The 23488-nt window shown below is 52.8% G+C and overlaps 3 protein-coding genes across 4 annotated transcripts; 2 read left to right on the top strand and 1 right to left on the bottom strand.

Moving 5' to 3' along the window:
* The first annotated feature begins 116 nt into the window (after positions 1-116).
* On the top strand, positions 117-6403 carry CFB (complement factor B). Of its 2 annotated transcripts, none has more exons than XM_082732682.1 (18): positions 117-599; positions 688-921; positions 1317-1502; positions 1648-1821; positions 2058-2159; positions 2263-2399; positions 2693-2831; positions 3165-3296; positions 3596-3697; positions 3787-3924; positions 4409-4506; positions 4646-4763; positions 4897-5050; positions 5157-5233; positions 5438-5550; positions 5637-5769; positions 5850-5899; positions 6194-6403. In XM_082732682.1, the coding sequence occupies exons 1-18, from the start codon at positions 536-538 to the stop codon at positions 6347-6349; spliced, it is 2307 nt and encodes a 768-aa protein (XP_082588808.1). In that variant the 5' UTR covers positions 117-535; the 3' UTR covers positions 6350-6403. The 2 variants fall into 2 exon arrangements, with proteins under 2 accessions (XP_082588808.1, XP_082588807.1); XM_082732681.1 differs by having other exon boundaries at positions 4409-4543; positions 4614-4763.
* Positions 6404-6405: 2 nt separating this feature from the next.
* On the bottom strand, positions 6406-12391 carry NELFE (negative elongation factor complex member E). Its single transcript, XM_082732687.1, has 11 exons — positions 12168-12391; positions 11651-11733; positions 10190-10259; positions 9942-10087; positions 9380-9454; positions 9220-9257; positions 8688-9031; positions 8424-8568; positions 8215-8269; positions 7899-8001; positions 6406-6717 (listed from the first exon to the last, which is right to left on the bottom strand). Exons 2-11 carry the CDS (start codon positions 11723-11725, stop codon positions 6620-6622), a joined length of 1149 nt encoding a protein of 382 aa, XP_082588813.1. The 5' UTR covers positions 11726-11733; positions 12168-12391; the 3' UTR covers positions 6406-6619.
* Positions 12369-23467, top strand: SKIC2 (SKI2 subunit of superkiller complex). Its single transcript, XM_082732680.1, has 28 exons — positions 12369-12502; positions 12580-12683; positions 13351-13460; positions 13550-13667; positions 13755-13869; positions 13993-14067; positions 14355-14408; positions 14507-14697; positions 14875-15003; positions 15206-15351; positions 15726-15872; positions 16004-16088; positions 16265-16371; positions 16692-16838; positions 16915-17011; positions 17197-17409; positions 17492-17602; positions 19342-19572; positions 20510-20647; positions 20802-20939; positions 21063-21167; positions 21514-21661; positions 21757-21883; positions 22021-22231; positions 22399-22509; positions 22590-22808; positions 22996-23136; positions 23224-23467. The coding sequence occupies exons 1-28, from the start codon at positions 12481-12483 to the stop codon at positions 23422-23424; spliced, it is 3741 nt and encodes a 1246-aa protein (XP_082588806.1). The 5' UTR covers positions 12369-12480; the 3' UTR covers positions 23425-23467.
* The last annotated feature ends 21 nt before the right edge of the window (positions 23468-23488 follow it).

Genomic DNA, 23488 nt, shown 5'->3' with positions numbered 1-23488 from the left:
TCTGTGCCTCTACCTGGGGGCTGGCCAGGGGGGTGAGGAAGGCCAGAATGATTCCAGGAACCGCCAGGAGGCAGGTCACAGACCCTGCTGGACAAACAGTGACTGGACTCTGCCCCACAACAGAGTCAACAGGGAGTGAGGCAGCCTTTATTTCTCATGCCTAAGGGGGCAGGCGGTCTGGGCTCTCTGGGGAGGACCTGGGCTGAGAGGAGGCACTGAAGGAAGGGTTCAGTCCTGGATCACGGGCTGCAAAGGGCAGGGCTTATGCAGTTTCTATTTCCTTGACTGGCAGCTCAGTGGGGCCCTCCCTCTTGGATATTCCGGAAAGTGGTGTGGGTCAGATGGGCGGGGTGGCCACAAGTGCCAGGACGCAGATTGCATAAAAGGCTGGAGGTTGTGGGGGGCAGGGGAAGAGAGTGTGATCAGGCCCAGGTCTGAAGTTTCAGTGAGGAGAGTGAGCCAAGCAGACAGGCAGCACAAGCTGGGATAGGCCATCTTGCCCCCAACCCCAGTTTCTCTCCTGCCTTCCATCGCCATGGGGAGCAATCTTAGCCCCCAACTCTGCCTGATACCCTTGGTGCTGGGTCTCTTGTCTGGAGGTAAGAGAGGGTCACCACCCCCCTTCCTGCTACCCCCAATACCCCTCCTTGGCCTTGTGAGGCTGGGCTCATTAGCCTTTCTCTTTAGGTGGGAGTACAACGCCATTGCCTGGGGTCAGGCCCCAAAGCTCCTGCTCTCTGGAGGGAGTAGAGATCAAAGGTGGCTTCTTCAATCTTCTCAAGAAGGGCCAGGCACTGGAGTACGTGTGTCCTTCTGGCTTCTACCCATACCCTGTGCAGGCCCGCACCTGCAGATCCACGGGGTCCTGGAGTGCCCTGCAGACCCAAGACCAAAAGATTGTCAAGAAGGCAGAATGCAGAGGTTGGAGGGCAGTGAGGGTGGGTACGGGGCAATGGAGGGGTGAAGCAGGTGGTGGCCAAGTGCCAGGCTAGGATGCAATTAGAATTGTGTTGAGGTCAAGCAGGGGGAACTCAGGGGGAGCTGAGCAAGTGCAGGAGCTGTTTAGGGCTGAAGCAGGGAAGGAGGGAGAAGGAAGGATGTGAATCTTCACTGAGCATTTGCCCTGTGCCGGGCACCCCGGCAGTGAAAAGAACACTCAGAAATGGGGAGCAAGAAGCTTGGGTTGAGGGTAGCCGCTGGTTCTGTGGGACCAAACAGGCATTCTTTCTCTGTGACAGGGTCCGTTAGTCCAGAAGGGATACTCTCAAGAGAAGCCCTTCCTTTTCAGTAATTTCTACTTGTCCCCTCCCCCAAAGCAATTCGCTGCCCAAGACCACAGGAGTTTGAGAATGGGGAATACTGGCCCCGGGCCCCCTACTACAATTTGAGTGATGAGATCTCTTTCCACTGCTATGATGGCTATACTCTCCGGGGCTCCGCCAACCGCACCTGCCAAGCAAATGGTCGGTGGGATGGACAAACGGCCATCTGTGACAATGGAGGTGAGAAGCATCCTCTTCCCTGGTGATGGTGTCCCCTCCCTGACCATGTTCCACCCTGAAGAACTGGCCCCACAACTCTTGTGCTCTATTGTGCCATCCTGGCCTCAGGTTTTGGTCCTCACCTCTATGTCTCACGTGTCTGCAGCGGGGTACTGCCCCAATCCTGGCATCCCCATTGGCACAAGGAAGGTGGGCAGCCAGTACCGCCTTGAAGACAGTGTCACCTACTACTGCAGCAGGGGACTCACCCTGCGTGGCTCCCAGAGGCGAACATGCCAGGAAGGGGGCTCTTGGAGTGGAACAGAGCCTTCTTGCCAAGGTGACCCTTGATCCACGCCCTCAGGTTCAGATCCTGCCCTTTCATCCTCATGTCCGTATACCAGAGCACTGTCTCCTACCCGTAACACAGCCCAGCTCCTTCCTCTCTTCTAAACCTGCCCATAGAAATTCCTCACTACTGAGCCCTTCTGGCTCCAGAACCCCACCATCCACTCACTCTGGCCAATGTGCCTCTGACCCTTCCTAACATTTGACCTGATTTCTGACCTCTCCCAGACTCCTTTATGTATGACACTCCTGAAGAGGTAGCAGAAGCCTTCCTGTCTTCCCTGACAGAGACCATAGAAGGAGTTGATGCTGAGGATGGGCACAGCCCAGGTTTGGAGGCAGAGAAGGGAGGGAGGCAGGGAACTGGGGGAGGATGAAGAGGAGGCAGGAGAATCATGCATGCTGGAGCCTGAGTTTCTCTGGTGGCACCCAGGGGAACAAAAGAAGAGGAAGATTGTCCTGGACCCCTCGGGCTCCATGAACATCTATCTGGTGCTGGATGGATCAGACAGCATTGGGATCGGCAACTTCACAAGGGCCAAGAACTGTCTCAGAGACTTCATTGAGAAGGTGAAGCCCCCTCTGCCCTGAATATGAACTCACTGCCCTGCCAGGACTAGTTTCCTGATGTTTCCAGGCCTCTGAGCCACAGGGTCCCAGAAACCTCCGGTCCTATTCTGTCCTTCTTCCCTTTTACTCGAAGCAGTTTGTTGACCTTTAACCCAATCACCAAGCTGAAACTCAGGATGATCAATCAGCCCTGAGTTTCTGATTATAATTTTCTCTGTCCCAGAGAAGCTGCCCACCTCTTCCAACCACAATATTCTTTCAATGCCATGACCCCTTGCTCCCCTAACCCACAGGTGGCAAGTTATGGGGTAAAGCCAAAATATGGTCTAGTGACATATGCCACAGACCCCAAAGTTTGGGTCAAAGTGAGAGATGAAAACAGCAGTGATGCAGACTGGGTCACAAGGACACTCAACAAAATCAGCTATGAAGGTCAGAAGTCAGGGAAGGGAGTGGTTGGGGGTGGTTTACTCTGGAGTCAGGTCAAAAGATTCAGGGTTGTTGTGGGGAAGGAGTGGTAAGATCACATGGGAAGGCAGGGTAAACTACTTTGTACTATGGTCGGAGAGCAGGCAGGCTCATCATTGGGGAATATGGGTAATTGGGGACCTATTGGCGGGGGGGAAGTCACTTTGTGGCCAAAGGGAATTCACTGGGGTGACAGCTCAAAAAGCTGAAAGATGTGGGATTTCAGTTGTTGATAGGCCTCTAGGGTTCACAGATGACTTAGAAGACCAGGCAAGGTGATTTCTTCCCTTTCCACAGATCACAAGCATAAGGGAGGGACTAACACCAAGAAGGCCCTCCAGGAAGTATACAACATGATGAGCTGGCCAGCGAATATGGCCCTTGAAAGCTGGAACCGTACCCGCCATGTCATCATCCTCATGACTGATGGTCAGAAGGGACCCTTCTCCTGCCCTGGACTCCCGACCCTTTCATACCAGCGTGTGGCCATTTGGTCTACGCGTAACACTAGACTTGTGGTTGGGGCCCTGAGTGCTGCTCGGGGCCCCAACCATGTTGATCTCTCCTGTGACCCTTTACAAGGAGAAACCCCTTCTTAGGCCTCTTTGTGATATGTCACTTCCATCCCCTCAACCTGCCTACCCAGCCATGTGTCACTACTTCCAGTTTTCTTTCCTTGACCCTCTTCTTTACTTGCCTCCCACCTTCATGGGCCATCTCTTCTACAGGTTTGCACAACATGGGTGGGGACCCAGTCTCTGTCATTCAAGAGATCCGGGACTTCCTGAACATTGGGAGGGATAGCAAAAACCTACGGGAGGATTACCTGGGTGAGTTTTACTGCCCAGGATCCAGTACCTTGCTTTCTCAGCTCCTGTCCCCAGGTCCTGGACACTCACCCTCCCTTATTCTCCCTCAGATATCTATGTGTTTGGGGTTGGGCCTCTGGTGAACCAAGAGAACATCAATGCTTTGGCTTCCAAGAAGGATAAAGAACAACACGTATTCAAAGTCAAGGACATGGAAAACCTGGAAGATGTTTTCATCCAAATGCTTGGTAGGAAGATATCAGAAGGGTGTAGAGAGGTCAGGAAACTCCCCAGGTCCCCCAAGGTCACTCATACTGCCCGTCCTCCTGAAGCCCTGGCAGTCTGGAAGACTCTCACTGCTCCTTCTCTGTCACATTCTTGTCTCCTGGCACTATGCACTTCCTAATCTTAGAATCACAGAGCTCTGACATCAGAGAGCTTCCTCAAGTCTGTCATTTTACATGTGGGGAAAGAGGCAGAGAACAGCCTAGGGACAGCAAACTAGCTGGAGTTGGACCTAAAAGCTGCCAGGTCTCCCACCTCTTAGTTCCAAGTCCTTTTCTCTCTACCACCATGGTTCCTTGCTCACAGTGTTAGGAAACAAATGCCCTCATCTTCCCCTTCCTTACGGGCCTCTGCGCCTCATAAACGTATAGATGCCCCTCCCCCAAAGGCTGCTGCCATCTGGAAATCAAGCATCACAATTTCCAGCACATGTTCCTTTCTTTCTAGATGAGACTCGGACGCTGGGGCTCTGTGGGATGGTTTGGGAGCACAAGGCAGGCACTGATTACCACAAGCAACCATGGCAGGCCAAGATCTCTGTCACCGTAAGCATAGCTTCCTGGTTGCGGAGACTCACGGGAGGTGAAGTCAGGGTGGAATGAGGGCAGGGGAAGGGCCAGATGTTCCTGTTAGATTGCGGGGTTTGTGGAAGTTGAGCTTTCGCCTCTGCCATTCTGTCCCCAGCGCCCTTCGAAAGGACATGAGAGCTGCATGGGGGCCGTGGTGTCTGAGTACTTCGTGCTGACGGCAGCACACTGTTTCACAGTGCATGATGAGGCACACTGGATCAAGGTCAGCGTGGGTAAGGATGCAGCGAGCCAACTCCCCCTGTCCTCACAGCAGCTTCCTCCTGGCACACTGGACAACTTGAGGGTGGGGCAGAGTTGAGTTAGGCGGACACGGGATGCCCTGACATACTCATTCTCCTACCTTAGGAGGGAGGAGGCAGGATTTGGACATAGAGGAAGTCCTATTTCATCCCGACTATAACATCAACGGGAAAAAAGAAAAAGGCATTAATGAATTTTATGACTATGATGTGGCCCTTATCAAGCTCCGGCAGAAGCTGACATATGACCAGACTGTCAGGTGAGTACTCTGGAACCCTGAGTAGAAAAGTTCAGGCATGGAGGTGCTGCAGGCCTAGGCCAGGTCCAATGTGCTGTCCCTGAGTTTCCCCATCTCTCTTTAACAGGCCCATCTGTATCCCTTGCACTGAGAGAACAAATCAAGCTCTGAGGCTTCCACTGTCAACCACTTGCCAGCAACAGAGTAAGACATTTAGGAAGAGTAGCACAAGGGATTGGTACCAAGTAACAAGTGGGGCATGGCGGGGAGCTGTGGGAGCAGATGATGGCCAGCCTGGTCCCTAGCTCAGAGGAAAGGGCTGAAGAACATTTGCTGAGTGACAAAGGCAATAGGGAGAGGATAGGGAGGAGGAAGAACGAAAATGACCCAGTCTGTCTATCTGTCCAGTGCAAGAGCTGCTCCCCGCAAAGGATATCAAAGCTATGTTTGTGTCAGAGTTACTCAAAGATAGCAAGAAGATGCTGGTTCGGAAGGAGGTCTACATCAAGAATGGGGACAAGGTGAGGATGGGATTCTAAGCAGGTCCTCTAGGCTCCCTTTCTTCCTGAGCATGCTCTATCTATCACCGCTTTCTCCTCACCTATAGAAAGCCAGCTGTGAGAGAGATGCTCGATTCGCCCCAGGCTACGAAAAAGTCAAAGACATCTCTGAGGTGGTCACCCCTAGGTTCCTTTGCACTGGAGGGGTGGATCCTTACGCTGACCCCAATACTTGCAAAGGTAAGAGAAGGTTCTTCCGTTGCGCTGCATGTTTCTGAAGCCCAAGAACCACTTTTCCTACAGCTTTTCTTCCCCTGTAGGTGATTCTGGCGGTCCCCTGATTATTCACAAGAGGAACCGCTTCATTCAAGTGAGTTTCTCCTCTCCTATCTGTAGGGAGGTGCCAAGTGGTCAGCATGGGCCCTGAAGCAGGAAAGATCCAGAGGTGTGGCTGGAAAGAGGAGGGCAAAGCCTGCCTCCTACAACTGTACCTTGAAATGGCCAGCTAAGGCCCTGTGTCTGGCCTGTGTGCTGGAGAGACCAGGACTGAGCTGGGTCCCTAGTCTAATTCTTCTAGGTCAACTCAGATGTAACTGGGAATTGCTGAGCTTCCTGGGATCAGGAAGGAACTCTATCAAATGATCTGTGGCATCCCCTTCTCCAGGTTGGCGTGATCAGCTGGGGCGTCGTGGATGTTTGTAAAAACCAGAAGCGGTGGCAGGAGGTGCCGACGCATGCCCGAGACTTTCACGTCAACCTCTTTCAAGTGCTGCCCTGGCTCAAGGACAAACTCAAAGATGAGGATTTGGATTTTCTGTGAGGGCTTTCCTGCTGGAAAGGGGTATGAGATCAAATTAAAACAGATGCGACAATACCTGTGTTCAAGATCCTTTTGGGGGAAGGGAGAGGGGACCGTGCACTGGCCATGTGTTACAACTGAGATAAAATCTAACAGCCGTTTTTAAAGGCTCAAGCCCCATCCCAAGTGCTGAAAAACCAGAGGCTGAGGAAGATGTGTGAGCTTCCACCTCAGTGTTTTACTGAGACCAGTGCTGATGCAGATGAGGCACACGGAATCCAGCTCCATTCCCTAGAAGCCATCCACAAGGTTTTCCTTGTAGACATCATCACTGTAGACAATCTGGGTCCTCTTGTCCCGGTGGCAACCCTTAGGGCTGTTCTGGACAGCTAGGGAAGGAGGAAAAGATTGGTTAAGGTTTGTAGCACTGCATCTGAGCACTACTGAGGCCACAACTCGAGTCTGACCAGCTCCCTCCTGGCTGCTGGCCCTTGGCAGCCCAATTTCAATGCTGCCCTCTGGTGGCCAGGATGGCCTGGCTCCCTTTAGCCTCCTCAGGGGCTACCAACCCATCCCGGGGCAAGGAGCATATCCTGCTACTGTGGCCCATGCAGATAACTTAAGTTCTTAGAACCATCCCAGATGTTATTACTGAGACAAATGAACGATGTTAAGTCATTAGAAAATCTCCGTAGGCCTCTGTTGACATGCTAGTTGTTTCTTGTTCCCTCCTTTCGTCTGGAGGGCCACTCTTGCTCTGAACACCCCTTTCTGCCTACTCCTGTGCTAGAAAAGCCAACAGGTACAGTGGGCTATTTGCACTAAACTAAGAAATGCTAATGGCCCCAATGGGAGAACCATTCTGGGTGTGGCTTTGACCCAAAGCAATCTTCCTCTGGCCTCAAGCTGTTCCATCCCTTTCTTTTTCCTCTCTATGCAGACGTGTCCCTCTCTTCACCCCTTCTCCAAGGATTCTATTCCTGCCATTCTGGGGCTAGACTGACTCCCCCCAAACCAGCCTCCATTCTCTCGTATCTTTGTACCCTGACACTGCTGATCACACCCCTTCTCCCAAAGGTTGTATCCTCTGGCTTTAATGGCTGCTTCCTGAATATTCCCCATGCCCAGGACTGGTAATTCTTCTGTACACTTATACTTCCATTTTGCAGCCACTCTGTGATACAGAGAACTCTAATCTGTATTTTCATTCCTCACTTAACACCCAAGTTAAGTTCCAGATCTCTAATTTCAAATGCTTATTTTATAAAACCAACCACACTCCATCTCAAAATGAACAAAGCTATGTGACATGCTCATCTTCTGCACCAACCTCCCTTAATTCTACTTTCTTCACTGTTCCAGTTACTGCTTTGGGAGTTGTCTCAATCCTTTTCTTTCTGTCCACTCCTACCTCTAACTGACAGAAGGCCTGACAATTCTCATTCCCATTCCCAGCCTCCACACAGATCCAGGCCTCTATCACTTCCATGGGATCATGGGACATGCAGGGGAACAAACGGAAGGAGTGAGCTGTGGGGAATAGGATGAAGGAGGAAGAATCTGTTCTTACCGAGGGAGCCCCAGACAGACTTGCCAGTGGCAGCATCCAGCATGGGCTGTTTGCGGGCAATGCTGACTTTGAGCTGTACGGACTCCACCTGGGTCCCATTGAGCTGGGGCAGAAGAGGGGAGGAGGCAAAGGATGGGGGGAAACATTGCAGACAAAGCAAGGGAGGCATTCCAACAGCTGTCACCCTAGAAATAGGCTGAGTGAGGATCTGAGAATACAACGTTTCTTGTGTGACTAGGAAGAGACTTTATCTGTCAATAGGAAATGATCTCCTGGCTCTCAGTATTTTAAAGAGAAAACATGAGGAAGTCCCAACCTCAGCGACGGCCTGATCTGCTGACTCCATCTTTTCATAGGTGACGAAGGCACAGCTGGGATGAGAGAAAACAGGGTCAGTAGAGGGCCTATGGGCTCTCGTGGACCCAACCAAACCCAGTCCTCAGAGGCCGCTGGGGACAGGCCGGTGTTCTCAATCAAACCCAGGTGCTCCCAGGACTTATCAACCTCCCCCACTGTCATCCTTACTTTCTGGGTGGGTCCATGGAGAGGTCAATGATGTTTCCAAAGGGAGCGAAGGCCCCACGGAGAAGGGTGGGCGTCATGTCCTCTCCATATACATAGAGAGTATTCCCCTTCCGAGGGGCCCTGCGTTCAGGAAACGAATCCGACCCTATGGGATCAGGAGTCACAGTCACAAGATGCAACCCATCTCAGCCTCTGCTTTAATAGGCCACTTTAGTAGGACCCGCCTAAACCCTTTCACTTTTCCAACCAGCCCAGATCACTCACTGCGGAAAGGGCCCTCTCGTTCTCGATCACGGTCCCTGTCCCGATCGCGGTCCCTTTCCCGATCGCGGTCCCTGTCCCGATCGCGGTCCCTGTCCCGATCACGGTCTCGATCCCGTTCCCGATCACGGTCTCGATCCCGTTCCCGATCTCGGTCTCTGTCCCGGTTCCGCTCACGACTGTGGTCCCGGCTGCGGCTTCGGGGAGGAGAGGCTGAGGAGCGGGCACCACCACGTTCTTCAAAGCCCCAGTCAAAGCTTCGAGGGGGACCATCACCAGCCCCTGGGCCCTCTGCCTCTTCCCCATCTGGCCCCAGTTCCCGAAGCCGATCACTGGAAGACACAAAACTGGGGAGACACAGACAGTGAGGATCAAAGGGGGTCTTTACCTCAACTTCCCAGACCCTGTGGAGATGTAACACCCCCTCTGCAGTCCCAGTTTCTTCCACCCCAGCCCGAAACCTCCCAAGGATCCAGGCAATCAACCCTCTCCCACTCCTCCAATTGGGACCCAGTTGTCTCTCTAGCTCTCTAACCTCTCATACAGAGATTTCCTCTGGGGGCGTCTGGATGACTGCAAAAAAAAACAAGGACATTTAAGATGAGTCCTAGTTGCTGGCATGTGACCCCAAATATGTGGGTCTCTCATCTTCCTCATTCCCTAGGCCCCCTGGGACAGAGAACCAGGAACCATACCTCCTGCAGATCGTCATCGGCAGATATGCTCCTTTGGAACGGCTGGAAAGTGGGGACTGGCCCCTTCTCAGGATCCTGGGAAGGTTGTAGAGATCTACTTCAGTGTGAGAGCAGGAGGCAGCCTAACCGTGCGACAGAGGGGTTCCTCTTCCCTCACCCTCTTCTTGGTTTCCTCTCTACTCTTTCTTCTCCTTTAATTCCTTTGTGCATTTCTTATTTGATTATGTATTTTTCATGAATGACCTAACATATACTTAGAGTATGTCGCTAATCTGAATGTTTCTTGAACCTACTGACATCTTTGACCTGTTCAACTCCTCAGAATGACAAAACTCAGAAGCTTGAATATGTGATAAATTAAAGCCACAGAATGTGTAATACGGAAAACGGAAAAGTCAGCCAGTGTCTTCACTACAGATAAGAAATCTGAAGTTCAGACCTGTATGACAGCTTATCCATGACTAAATTGACATTATTTTCCCCCATTTTACCTCCATTCCAACTTGGAAACATGCCCTCTGAAGTCAAGGGTCCCCTGAACAATCATTCTGCTTCTGCTCACCTTTAACTTCCCCTCTAGGGTTCGAGAACGTTTGAAGCCCGAGTTCTTGGTCTCGGCTTTGATGGCACTGATGGCTCCTGACTTCACCAGCTGCTTTGCCTGCTCTGTTGCTGTGGCTGTGTCCACCACAGGCTGCTCTGACAGTGCTGGAGTGGTGAGGGAAGGAAGCATTATTTTGGCCAAGCTGTGGGAGATGTCTGCCCCATGATGCCCACTTCCAGTCTATCCCCATTTCCCCTGTCACTCACAGCGTTTCACTCCGCCTTGGCTGGCTGTGCTGCTACTACTTTGCTTCTTCAGAGCCAGCAATGCCTTTTTCTGGGAACAAGAGTGAGAAGAAAGAAATTGGTGAGGGCCAGTCCCTGGCCTAGTCCGCTCCCAAGGTCCCTGGGCACCTCACTCCAGGGGACACCTTTCTCAGGAAACAGTAAAAATGGTGTCCCTGGAGTGGTATGCTGAGGCAGCCCTGCCTCTCATACATGGTCCACCGGATCATCTACAAAACCAGCAATACTTAATCTACCAAACCAGGGTATCCAAAGGCTTTCCAGGGTTTTGAAGTTGAAGACAAGGATTTCAGCCATGGACCAGAGCCCCAAGATACAAGCTGCAAGTAAGTATACGCCTACGTGCCTTTCTCAGGGGCTGCATCCATCCATCCCCTGTATGTTTAACAAGAACACACCATAACTTTGTAACAGAGGGATGCAAAAGTATGAGACATGGTTTCTCCCCTCCAGAAGCTTAAAGCCTGAGAAACAAGATGATTAGAGACAATTATCAAGAATGATTATAAGAGATGCAGACTGCTTGTATCTGAAACCAAGTAAGGTTATCTGACACCAAATGGCTATTAAACTGGTCCCTGGGTACAATCTACGCAAAACAGATGGAAAGAAAAGGGATGCAAAGAAAACAGAATGGCAAAGATGCAGAAATAAGAAGGCTTTGGGAATGCACATTTTGGGACTAGTGAATAGTTCTATTTGACAAGAAAGGGATGCCAAGGTAAGGCTTTGGTTTATAGATAATGAAAAACCACTTACGGGTTTTGAGAAAAAAAAGAGGCAGAGTTTTCTGTTTTCAGTAGTTCATTTGAATAAGAATGAAGGAAATCTGTTCAAAAAAACACTGAGAAACTTCTTGAGAAACCATTCAGCAGTCTACATGAGTGTCAGCAAAAACTTGATCTATGAAATACACAGGAAAAAATAAACTAAAGAAATTACTTCAAAGGAAGAATCAAGAAGACTTGGCAAATATTTGACTATGCAAAAAGTGGAGAAGTCAGAGATGAGATTTTGATTCCAAACACCTGGGAGAACTGACTGTGGTCACTCCTATTTGGAAGATCAAGAAAAGGAACTAAATTAGAGTAGATAGGAAGATGACAGCTGCAACACTGGGTACCTGGGGGCTATCACTAACAGACTGGGTAGAAGTGAAAAAACAAACCTGGAGACTACCACCCGTTCGGTGGTACTAAAAGCCACGGAAAAGGAAGACAGCTGCATGGCAGAATGCACAGAAGAGAAGGTACACACCAAGACTTGGGAAAAAGCCCAACTATGAGGCTACATTGAGAGGAGATATGTCTCCAGGTATGAGCTGGAAGAACCGCCCCCCCCAACCCCTCACACTCACCCCAGGTGTTCTCAAGAGTGTAGAGTCTGTGAAAGATTGGGCCACGCCTCCACACACTCCCTCACCTTTTTCTTGAGTTTGTTGAATTTCTTCTGCAGAGCCTCCTCCTCCTCGCTCAGTCCGGGGGGTATCACCAACATGGTGGCTCCTGGTTCAGGGGCAGGGCCCAAGACATCTTTCTCCACTGTCACCGCCCAGGGTTCACACGCCGTCCACAAAGTACCCAACCGCACCCCTCCAGGCCTACCTACTCCTGTCTTTTGCCTCTCCCTACCCCTTGCTTAAACCAGGCTGCTGTCCAAGCCCCCGCTCGTCGGGATCAATCAGCATTCCCTCTTCTCTCCAGCAATCACGGCCACCAGCGCTGAGGAACCAAGTGGCCCGGGAAAGGGGAAGCACCCCTTCCGCCGCCAAGACGATGGCATTAGACACCCCCTACCCCCGCTGGGGGTATAGCAACCGCGGGGTCCAAACGGCACAGGAGGCAGTGAAACCCGCGCAGCGCTCTCAGAGCAACCAAAAGGGGAAGAAGAGAAGGAGCTCGGAATAAAGGGGCGAAGGGTGAGAAGGAGAAGACCTTACCTGAGGGGGCGGTAACCCGGGGGGGTGTCCCACGGTCCCGGGCGGCGCCCGCGCGGGCAACGGAGAGCCGGCTCAGAGCGATGACGTAGCGAGGGGCGGAGAACGCGGTAACCAAGGCGGCCCAAGCCAGACACTTCCGCCCGGCGGTGTCCGCCCCTCCCGGCTCAGGTCAGCCTCTCTGTAACGCTCATCTCTGTCCTCCCCGGCTGTGTGTGACGGAAGTCGCCTCCACTTCCGCCCATTCTGGGGCGGGGCTCGCTCCACGGCTTCTTGCTGCACTTCCGGTCTGCCCCGCTGCTGCGGTGGCTCCAAGATGATGGAGACCGAGCGACTCGGTGAGGGGGAGGGGGTGGAACGAAGGAGTAGTCAGGGGGTGACCCTTGACCTCTGATCTCTGACCTTCCCTCTGTAGTGCTACCTCCTCCAGATCCCCTGGATCTGCCCCTTCGGCCGGTGGAGCTGGGATGCACGGGGCGCTGGGAGCTGCTCAATGTGCCTGGGGCACCAGAGAGCACCGTGAGTGAATGTTGACCCTAACATTGAGCTTCAAACCTCCTCAATTCTCCTTACTGTTGGACTCTAGCGTAACCTCATTCTTCTGTTTCTGGACTCCTGTCATCTGGGCCTGCCTTGTGCCGAACAGACCCCAGCCCAGTGGACCAGCTATGGGTTAGAGCTCATGCGTAGACAGAGCAGGGAGTGCTGGGGATACCTGAGCTCTGAGAATTACTCTTTCAAATGTGTCTTTTTTCTCTGGAGTCACCATCTGTCTCTAAGCACCAAGGAACTGGTTGATGACTAGCCTTTGAGACCCTGCCTCATCCTTAGTTCTGGGCCCCCTTTCCCTAAGACTAGTGATTCTCAAATTTAAGTGTACCTTGTAATTAGTGGTGGGGATTTTTAAGAATACAAATTCCTAAACCCAATCCCAGAGATTGTGAAATTATCGTATTTTGTGTTGTATTGTAATGTATCAGTAATTGTTGTTGCCGGTAAATCAGTAGCAGGTAGTTTACCCTGGAAGACAGGATGATCTTTGGAAGATACTGTTTCTGCTTGGTTGTCCTATTTGGTCAGGAATGTCTGCTGCTTCTGATTTGGACACAAATTCCATCACTTTCTTTTTTTGTCTGTGTCTTATGCTCTATCTTTACCTAATGTTTCTCATCTTATCCTTTACCAGCTTCCCCACGGCCTCCCTCCATGTGCCCCAGATCTGCAGCAGGAAGCAGAACAGCTGTTTTTGTCATCTCCAGCCTGGTTGCCTCTGCATGGTGTGGAACACTCCGCCCGGTGAGGAGTCTGGACTAGGGAGGTAGGCCCCTGAAGAAAACTGGCACAGGAAAGAAGGAACACCTGAAAATTGTTTTCCTTTTCTGCAGAAAATGGCAGAGGAAAATGGATCCCTGGTCACTCTTGGCCACACAGGGGGCCCCAGTGCCCTCCGACCTTCAGGCCCAGAGACACCCAACCACAGGCCAGATTCTGGGCTACAAAGAGGTAAGAGGTCAGAGACCACAAGAAGCAGAGTAGGGAAGGGATCAGAGGCAATCTCAGCCTCACTGGGGTTGTGGTCTTTTGCCTCAGGTCCTATTGGAGAATACGAACCTATCAGCCACCACCTCCTTGTCTCTTCGCCGGCCCCCAGGGCCCATCTCCCAGTCCCTGTGGGGGAATCCAACACAGTACCCTTTCTGGCCAGGTGACTTTTATGGAAATGGAATGGTAGGGGAGAGTGCCCTCAGTCTTCAGGAAGGGTTCCCCACCCATCTCGTAACTCCACCCCCGCACCCCATGAATCCCTTTTTGTCCACCCTCTCCCTAGGTGGAATGGATGAGCCCACCATAACAGATCTGAGCACTCGGGAGGAGGCTGAGGAGGAGATAGACTTTGAGCAAGGTGAGGTGGTGTGGGCATGGACCCTTGGGAGTGGGGCTGTGAGTCTCGGCCCTGATGAAGAGGAGCCCCAGCCTATCATAAGGCTGCTCCTTGCCCTTCTGTGTCTTTGAGACAATTAGGGAAAGGTATCCTTGTCATAACAGTCTTTACTGTCACCTGTCAGAAAGTTGTCCTAAGTATCCCATTTTCAGCATCTGTGCTGTGAATGGCATCCTATAGGTTTGAGTAACGTGTGACTTGTGTGACTTTGTGCAGTAGTGGTGATTCTGTCTGTCCTTGTCCTTCAGATCTTCTTACTGTTCCGCCTGGCTTCAAAAAAGGTGTGGACTTTACACCAAAGGGTGAGTTTTAACTTTGAGATGGGGCGTAGAAGTGGTGCCCTTCTCCTGTAGAACAGAGATGGATGTGACCAGGTTTCCTTTTTTTCCTTGCTCCTCAGATCACCCAGCTCCAGCTTCTGGCTTGCTCAGCCTCAGCCGTTTGCTGGAGCCTCTGGATTTGGGTGGGGGAGACGAGGATGAAACTGAGGCAGTGGGACAGCCAGGAATTCCCAGAGGGGACACTGTGGCCGCCTCCCCCTGCAGTGCTTCCATGGCCCGAGCAAGCAGCTTGGAGGACCTAGTGTTGAAGGTTGGTGGTTCTGGGCAGTTGAGGCAGGAAAGAAGGGGCCTTACTGGGGGGCTGAGGGTGAGGTGGGGTGGCTGGGTTGGTTGGGTCTAAGAGGAAGACGGGAGCATCTTTTGGGAGGGGTGGTAATGGAGAGCTATTTGACTGTATCTTTATCACTCCTTTCCACGGCTTTTGCAGGAAACATCCCCAGCTGTATCCCCTCCAGAGCCCCCCAAACCCCTGCCTCAGGAGCAGTGGGCGATTCCTGTGGATGTCACCTCCCCTGTTGGTGATTTCTACCGCCTCATTCCCCAGCCGGCCTTCCAGGTAGGCTGGCCTGGTCCTCACATCCTCACCTACCTCTTTCCCACTGTTCACTTCATTTCCTCTGCCAGCCCAGGCCAGTTGCCTTCTAGGTCCTTCTTCGACCTCAGTCCTGGCCTTTCTTCACTCTGGCATGCAACTGCCACCTTGCACGCCCCAGGAGTAGGAGGCATCTCTAGCTGCCATCTGTTTCTCTCTCCCACAGTGGTCATTTGAGCCGGATGTGTTCCAGAAGCAGGCCATCCTGCACTTGGAGCGGCATGACTCTGTCTTCGTTGCAGCTCACACATCTGCGGGGAAGACGGTTGTGGCTGAATATGCCATTGCCCTTGCCCAGAAACACATGACTCGGTACAGGTCCCCTCCCCGGACTCCCCTTTCACCAGCTGGTCCTGGCTTCTCCCACACCCTTTCTGCTTGTTATCTCTTTCCCGCCTCTCCCTCCTCCTTGAGATGAGAGGTTTGGGGAGAAACGGAGACAGGACTAGAGCGAAGCAGGAGGGTGTGGTGGGGAGAGGGGTTAGAAGACCTGCGTCAGGTTTGGAAGGGGTTGGGCTACAGAGTTTCTGTGGGGTTGTGTCGTGAAGGAGAATGTGAAGGCAGTTTGGGGAAGATCGGGGACACGTGGGCTCTGGCATGCCTCTGGGAGGGCTCAGGGTGGAAAAGGCGTGCTGCCCAGGAGGCTGTGGGGGTGCTGACCGGCTGACTTCATGTCCTCTTCCCAGCACCATTTACACATCGCCCATCAAGGCCCTGAGCAACCAGAAGTTCCGAGACTTTCGAAACACATTCGGGGATGTGGGATTGCTCACTGGGGATGTGCAGCTGCACCCAGAGGCCTCCTGCCTCATTATGACAACAGAGATCCTTCGGTGAGAGATAGGCACTCAACACGGGTGGATTTTTGGTCAGGAAGGTGAGGCTGCTTCGGACAGCATGTTCACTGAGAACAGGGTAGGGTCAGGAGCCCCTGGGGAGTCAGCCTGTGGCCTCTTCTTCCCAGCTCCATGCTGTACAGCGGCTCAGATGTCATCCGGGACCTGGAGTGGGTCATCTTTGATGAGGTTCACTATATCAATGATGCTGAGGTAGGAGGCACGGGGGCCCCAGGCTCTAGTAGTCCTCTCCTGTGGGCCTAGATCACACACCCTTGTGGACCTTACTGCCTTCTTTGCCCCCCGAATGGAACCCTGTGCGCATCCCTAGGGAAGAAGGGCAGCCCCCTCTGAGCTGCTGGTGAGTGGTGTTCTTTCTCTGTGCCCAGCGTGGGGTTGTGTGGGAGGAGGTGCTCATCATGCTCCCTGACCATGTCTCCATCATCCTTCTGAGTGCCACCGTCCCTAATGCCCTTGAGTTCGCCGACTGGATCGGGTGAGATGCGCGCCCTGGGAGGCTTGGGTGGATGGCACCATGGCTCTCCTTGGTTGGGGGAGAGGGTGAAGATGACCATAGCGAGGACAGTGGTCAGGTCTTGAGGGTGGAGAGAAGGAAGGGATGGGTTGGGCCATGTGTCCGACTCTAGTGGCTGCAGGACCCCACTTGGGTCCAGATCATTTTGTGCACTGGGAGAGGGGATGATGGGACAGCCTTCTGGTCTGGCTCCCAGAAAAGTGAAGCCAGAGGGGGAATGTGATGGGATGTGCATCTCTCCTGCACTCTTGCCCCTGACCTGCTCTCTTCTCCCCACTCAGGCGACTGAAACGTCGCCAGATATATGTGATCAGCACTGTTGCGCGCCCCGTTCCCCTGGAGCATTATCTCTTCACGGGGAACAGCCCCAAGACCCAGGGGGAGCTTTTTCTGTTGCTGGACTCCCGAGGCGCCTTCCATACAAAGGGGTAAGCTGGAGATGGGGCAGAGTCAGCGCTGTGACCCCGGGTGTGACTGTGATCACTGACCCACCCCATGTTCCAGGTACTATGCCGCTGTGGAGGCCAAGAAGGAGCGGATGAGCAAACATGCCCAGACCTTTGGGGCCAAGCAGCCCACGCATCAGGGGGGGCCCGCACAGGTGAGAACTTGGAGGCTTGTTACCTGCTACCACCTGTTTCAACTCTGTCCATTCTTCCTACGTTCTCCAGAGGTTTGGACTTGAGCTTTGAATACTGTCCAACTTGACATGGCTTCACCTCCCCTTGCTTTGGCCCTGACTAGTTCAGAGACTCAGCCTTTGCCCCTTTCTGCCCCCTTTTGTAGGACCGTGGTGTATACCTGTCCCTTCTGGCCTCCCTCCGCACCCGCGCACAGCTGCCTGTGGTGGTGTTCACCTTCTCCCGGGGTCGCTGTGATGAGCAAGCCTCGGGCCTCAACTCCCTTGACCTCACCACGAGTTCAGAGAAGAGTGAGATTCACCTCTTCCTGCAGCGCTGCCTTGCCCGCCTCCGTGGCTCTGACCGCCAGCTGCCCCAGGTATGGATGGGGGTCTTGGAGACTGGTTGGGAGAGGATTCTCCACCACCTTCTTCCTGACCATGGGCCTTGGCTCCCTGCAGGTCCTGCACATGTCCGAACTTCTGCACCGCGGCTTGGGTGTGCACCACAGTGGCATCCTGCCTATTCTTAAAGAGATCGTGGAGATGCTTTTCAGTCGAGGCCTGGTCAAGGTACACACAGTGGTAGAAGGGGGACTCTTCAGCACTTGCTGTTTGCTCCAGGGCTGCCCGGAGGGTGGAGGGGCAAGGTTTTAGAGAAGACAGCGTAGTGGTTAAGAACTTGGGCTCTGGGTCCAGACTGCCTGCGTGTGAATCCCCACTCCACTGCTTACTCACTGTGGGACCTCAGGCAAATTCCTTCATCTTTCTGAGCTTTAGCTTTTCTGTCTTAAAATGGGGGTACACAAGATAGGTATGGCAGTATTCGGAAGAGAAACCCAAAAAGTTAGCAAGTGTCTGAAAAGTTAGTCATTAGAAAAACACAATTTAAAATACTCAACAAGAAATGACTTTACAGCCACTGCTAACATTTAGGAAACTGGCGAATGCCAGGTGTTGCCAGATGTCAGAGATGATAGGATTATAGGAATTCTCATATAGGTGTAGCACATCTGGAGGGCACCCTGGCATTCTTGAGGCAAAACTATATATAATATACTCTTTGATCCTAAATTCTTTTTCTGGGTATATAATGCAAAGAAGTTCCTACCCTGGTCTGTGAGTGAAAATGTCCACTCTTCCTTCTTTTGTTGCCTGTAATCTTGTGGTAGGGTGCTGGTGGCACCAAGGTGCCATCACTCACCAGAAGAGTGGTAGGGCATTGTCAGGGGCACGCCCCCACATTGCTCTGCAGCCCCGAGCAACAGTGGATTTGGTATAACCACAGGGACTGGGATGGGTGTTGAAAACACTGTGGCAGAAAAGAAAACACGAGATACATGACTGCTGTTATGTTATTATTACTTTTCATTTGAGTACAGTTGACACACACAGTGTTACATTAATTTCAGATGTAAAACATGGTAATTCTTTTTCTGATTATACAGTAGACGGAACTTTACCTGGTATGCTGTGCTTACCACAAGTGTAACTCCTGTCTGTCACTATCCGTTGCTCTTATTAGTATCATTGGCTATATTCCTTATGCTAAACATAAGGGTGCATGTATCATTTTAAAATTTTTTTAGTGAGTTGTGAGAGAGGGGGCAGAGGGAGAGAGAATCTTAAGCAGGCTCCATTCCCAGCACAGAACCCAACACAGGGCTGATAGGGCTTGATCTCACAACCCTGAGATCATGACCTGAGCCAAAGTCAAGTCGGAGGCTTAACCAGCTGAGCCACCCAGGTACCCTATCATTTATTTCTTGACTTGGGGTATAACTGCCTTTAACGTGGATTATAAATTCATGCACTCAGAATAGGGTACAATCTGCAAGAATATAATCATACAGAAAGATACTCTATACCGGGATGATTGATGGTGGAGGGATGGGAGTGAGCTATGAGGGTTACAGGAAAAGAAGTAGAGGGGTGCCCGGGTGGCTCAGTCTGTTAAGCGCCTGCCTTCAGCTCAGGTCATGATCCCAGGGTCCTGGGATTGAGCTGCATTTGGCTCCCTGCTCAGCGAGGAGCCTGCTTCTCCCTCTCCCTCTGCCTGCTGCACCCCCTGCTTATTCTCTCTCTCTGTGTCAAATAAATAAATAAATAAAATCTTAAAAAAAACAAAGTAGATAGCTAAATAGATAAAACGAGGAAAATACAGTGCTTACACTATGATTGGCCCTGAAAGTTAAATGAGATCCTGCGAGTTAACTGTCTGGGACTTAGCCTCGGCTACAAAGTAAGGTGCACTTGGCTAGGGTGGGGTGTGTATTGCACCACTTTGCTGAAGCTCTCTTCCCCCATTCCAGGTCTTGTTTGCCACAGAGACTTTTGCCATGGGTGTAAATATGCCTGCCCGAACAGTGGTGTTTGACTCCATGCGGAAGCATGATGGCTCCGCCTTCCGGGACCTGCTCCCTGGAGAGTACGTGCAGATGGCAGGCCGGGCAGGCCGGAGGGGCCTGGACCCCACCGGCACTGTCATCCTGCTCTGCAAGGGCCGTGTGCCTGAAATGGCAGACCTGCACCGCATGATGATGGTGAGCCGGGGTGGGATGGGCTGAGCTGGGAGGGCCCCAACTCCGGTTACTGGCCCAATTCTCTCTTCCAGCCCTCTTCCCCCTCCCCTTTCTTTGCATAGTTGACCCTTGAACAGTGTAGGGTTAGGGGCACTGACCTCCTGCACAGTCAGATAGCCATGTACAACTTCTGACTCCTGGAAAACTTAACTACTAATAGTGTATACTGTTGGCCTGAAGTCTTACTGGTAATAGATGATCAACACCTATATGTATGTTACACATATTATGTGTTGTATTCTTAAATAAAGCAACAGATAAGAAAATGTTATGAAGGAACTTATAAGAAAGAAAATACTTATAGGACTATACAGCATTTACTGAAAGAAATCCATGCATAGGGACGCCTGGGTGGCTCAGTTGGTTGGACAACTGCCTTCGGCTCAGATCATGATCCCGGAATCCCGGGATCGAGTCCCACATCAGGCTCCCAGCTCCATGGGGAGTCTGCTTCGCTCTCTGACCTTCTCCTCGCTCATGCTCTCTCTCACTGTCTCTCTCTCAAATAAATAAATAAAATCTTTAAAAAAAAAAAAAAGAAATCTATGCATAAGTGAGCCCGTAAAGTTCAAACCCATGGTGTTCAAGGGTCAACTGTACTTTTTTCTTTTGCCGGGGAGAACTCAAGGTCAGAGTGAGCAGATCTGAGGATTAGACTATCATCTCTAGTTTATTGTCAGTGTGAAGACAGAGCCAGGTAGGACCTTGGAGAGCCTATTTAGTTTTCTTCCCTTATTTTGCAGAGGTGAGTAAGCGGTTTGTCTAAGGTCCTATGGTTGCAGAGAGGGGACGAGATCTGCTGGGAGTAGAACTGCTCCCTAAGGGGCTGGCTGGGGGGCAGCTGGTCCCCAGCCCCCACCCCCGGCTCCATCTCACTGGGTTCTTTGACCTGGCCCAGGGGAAGCCATCACAGCTGCAGTCCCAGTTCCGACTCACATATACCATGATCCTGAACCTGCTGCGGGTGGACGCCCTCAGGGTGGAGGACATGATGAAGAGAAGCTTCTCTGAGTTTCCATCCCGCAAGGACAGCAAGGTGAGGAGGTTGGGATGACCAGTATACTGGGCAGGCAGTTGGGACAAGGGAAGCTGGACTGGGAAGGGGCGGACATCTGGAGACCAGGGGGTGCAGGTGGGGACGGTGGGACACTGGGGACTGTCCTTTCACACCTTCCCCCACTTCGGCCCAGGCTCATGAACAGGCTCTAGCTGAACTGACCAAGAGACTAGGGGCCTTGGAGGAACCTGACACGACTGGCCAATTGGTTGACCTGCCTGAGTATTACAGCTGGGGGGAGGAACTGACAGAGACCCGGAGCCTGATCCAGGTGAGTGTTGTGGGGGTGATGGAGAAAGAGGGGAAGAGAATGCAACACTTTGGGTGCTCCTGAACCTAATCCCAGCCTAGTCTCTGTGTCCGTGATGCTTCCTTCTCTCTCCCCACTCTTTAGCGGCGCATCATGGAGTCTGTGAATGGGCTCAAGTCTCTCTCAGCGGGAAGGGTGGTGGTTGTGAAGAATCAGGAGTATCACAACACATTGGGTGTGATCCTGCAGGTGAGGGTAATGGAAACTCGGACCCCGGGGGGAGTTGGAGTGAATGGGGAAGGAGTTGGGTTGGGAGGAGGGAGGAAGGAACCTCATCCCCATCTTGCCCCTTGGCTGGGGGCAGTTGTAGTCACAATGGTATACTCATATGCATTCTTGCTCTCCTTTCCTGTTGTTTTCCACTCGGTGCCTACCTCCTTGTCCGCCCCCGAAGACTGCTTTGACTTGGGTTACCAGTCCATACTGGTGGCTCTGCAGTTGTTTCATGATCACTGCCCGAGGGTGGGGATCTGCTCCCGATCTTTGATCTCCGCTCCTCATGTTGCCCTGGCCTCGCCTTCCCCATCTACCCTAGGTCTCCTCGAACTCCACCAGCAGGGTATTTACAACCCTGGTCTTGTGTGATAAGCCTGTGTCTGAGGACCCACAGGAGAGGCCACCAGCCACCCCAGGTGTGCCCTACCCTGATGATCTTGTGGGATTCAAGCTGTTCCTGCCTGAAGGTGAACATGGGGCAGATGTCCGGGTTCCTGACAGCCGTGTGGGCTGCTTGCCTGGGTTCATGGTAATGTTTGGTCCTGCTCTCCCCTTTTCACAGGACCTTGTGACCACACAGTGGCCAAGCTCCAGCCAGGAGATGTGGCCACCATCACCACCAAGGTTCTCCGGGTGAATGGGGAGAAGATCTTGGAGGACTTCAGCAGGAGGCAGCAACCAAAATTCAAGTCAGGGATGCTGGGGGGGGATCCTTTTCCTGGGGAGGGACCATGTAACGGGGTGTGGAGAGGTGCGGCTGGGGTGTAGGGGCTTCTGTGGAAGAAAAGACTCTGCCTTAGTTTTCAAGACTTTGCTCCTTCCTCAGGAAGGATCCTCCCATTGCAGCTGTGACCACTGCTGTGCAGGAACTGCTGCGTCTGGCTCAGGCCTACCCAGCGGGACCCCCTACCCTTGACCCTGTCAATGACCTGCAGCTCAAAGATGTATCAGTGGTAGAGGGGGGGCTCCGAGCCCGGAAGCTGGAGGAGCTGATTGGCGGTGCTCAGTGTGTGCACAGCCCTCGTTTCTCTGCCCAGGTAGGGTCCTGGATGCCAGCTCCCAAGCTGAGAGGTGGGAGTGGGGGGTGGGTTTCCCTTCTGGACCCCTGTACACTGGCCAGTCCCATCTCTGCCCTTGTCCTTGGTGCCCTCCTGCCCTGGGGCACGGGGAAGACTAATGTGCTTCCGCTGGTGGCTCTCTGCAGTACCTGAAGCTGCAGGAGCGCGTGCAGATACAGAAGGAGATGGAGCGACTACGCTTCCTGCTGTCAGATCAGTCACTGCTGCTGCTCCCAGAGTATCACCAGCGAGTAGAGGTCGGAGGGGCAGCAGTGGGGGGTAGGGGGCTAGTGAGGGAGAAGATAGCAGGCTCCCAACACCTACCATCTTTCTTCAGGTGCTCCGAACCCTGGGTTATGTAGACGAGGTGGGCACGGTGAAGCTGGCAGGGCGGGTGGCTTGTGCCATGAGCAGCCATGAGCTGCTCCTCACTGAGCTCATGTTTGACAATGCTCTGAGTGCCCTGCGGCCGGAGGAGATTGCAGCCCTGCTCTCCGGCCTGGTCTGCCAGAGCCCTGGGGACCCAGGGGAGCAGCTCCCAAGCACCCTCAAACAGGTAGGGGACAACCAACCCACTTCTCCCCCTTGGCTGTGGTGTTCCCAATTCCCATCCCTGGGTGTTCTCCAGGTGATGCCTCCAGCCCTGTTAAGTGTCCCTAAGAGCTGAGATGCTGCCTTTCTTGACCTGGGACTCCCCACTCCTGGAGAAGGCAGGGTCTGAGCCTCTCCTTTCCCATCTGCAGGGAGTTGAACGTGTCCGGGCTGTGGCCAAGCGGATTGGTGAGGTCCAGGTGGCCTGTGGCTTGAACCAGACAGTGGAGGAATTTGTGGGGGAGCTGAATTTTGGGCTTGTCGAAGTTGTGTACGAGTGGGCCCGGGGCATGGTGAGTCACTGGGGTTTTGTGGGTGGCGGGTTGGGGAGAGGCTGCCCAGGTCTACCACATTCAGTCCTCACCCTGCTTCCCTTACAGCCCTTCTCCGAGCTGGCGGGGCTGTCGGGGACCCCTGAGGGCCTGGTGGTCCGCTGCATCCAGCGCCTGGCTGAGATGTGTCGCTCACTGAGGGGGGCAGCCCGCCTTGTAGGTGAGCCTGTGTTAGGTGCCAAGATGGAGACAGCAGCTACCCTGCTACGGAGGGACATCGTCTTTGCAGCCAGCCTGTACACTCAGTGAATGCCCTCTGTGTAAAAATGTAGTAATAAAACAGTAAACCACGTGTGTGTACTGGAGGTGCTGG

The sequence above is a fragment of the Mustela nivalis genome, assembly GCF_964662115.1.
Source record: "Mustela nivalis genome assembly, chromosome: 5".
In the NCBI taxonomy this organism is placed as follows: domain Eukaryota; kingdom Metazoa; phylum Chordata; class Mammalia; order Carnivora; family Mustelidae; genus Mustela; species Mustela nivalis.
The sequence above is the reverse complement of the archived record's forward strand: the minus strand, read 5'-3'. Positions and strand labels throughout refer to the sequence as shown.

What these genes read in the sequence shown, in the direction of transcription:
- CFB (XM_082732681.1), top strand. Translation starts at nt 536, where the DNA reads ATGGGGAGCAATCTTAGCCCCCAACTCTGCCTGATACCCTTGGTGCTG. An exon ending in TGAGGATGGGCACAGCCCAG is followed by an intron (nt 2,160 to 2,262) that starts GTTTGGAGGCAG and finishes GGTGGCACCCAG; the next exon opens with GGGAACAAAAGAAGAGGAAG. An exon ending in ACATCAAGAATGGGGACAAG is followed by an intron (nt 5,551 to 5,636) that starts GTGAGGATGGGA and finishes CCTCACCTATAG; the next exon opens with AAAGCCAGCTGTGAGAGAGA.
- SKIC2 (XM_082732680.1), top strand. Translation starts at nt 12,481, where the DNA reads ATGATGGAGACCGAGCGACTCG. An exon ending in GGTGTGGAACACTCCGCCCG is followed by an intron (nt 13,461 to 13,549) that starts GTGAGGAGTCTG and finishes CCTTTTCTGCAG; the next exon opens with AAAATGGCAGAGGAAAATGG. An exon ending in TTCCCCAGCCGGCCTTCCAG is followed by an intron (nt 15,004 to 15,205) that starts GTAGGCTGGCCT and finishes TCTCTCCCACAG; the next exon opens with TGGTCATTTGAGCCGGATGT.
- NELFE (XM_082732687.1), bottom strand. Translation starts at nt 11,725, where the DNA reads ATGTTGGTGATACCCCCCGGACTGAGCGAGGAGGAGGAGGCTCTGCAG. An exon ending in CCCTAGAGGGGAAGTTAAAG is followed by an intron (nt 9,455 to 9,941) that starts GTGAGCAGAAGC and finishes CAACCTTCCCAG; the next exon opens with GATCCTGAGAAGGGGCCAGT. An exon ending in CCGATGACGATCTGCAGGAG is followed by an intron (nt 9,258 to 9,379) that starts GTATGGTTCCTG and finishes TTTTTTTTGCAG; the next exon opens with TCATCCAGACGCCCCCAGAG.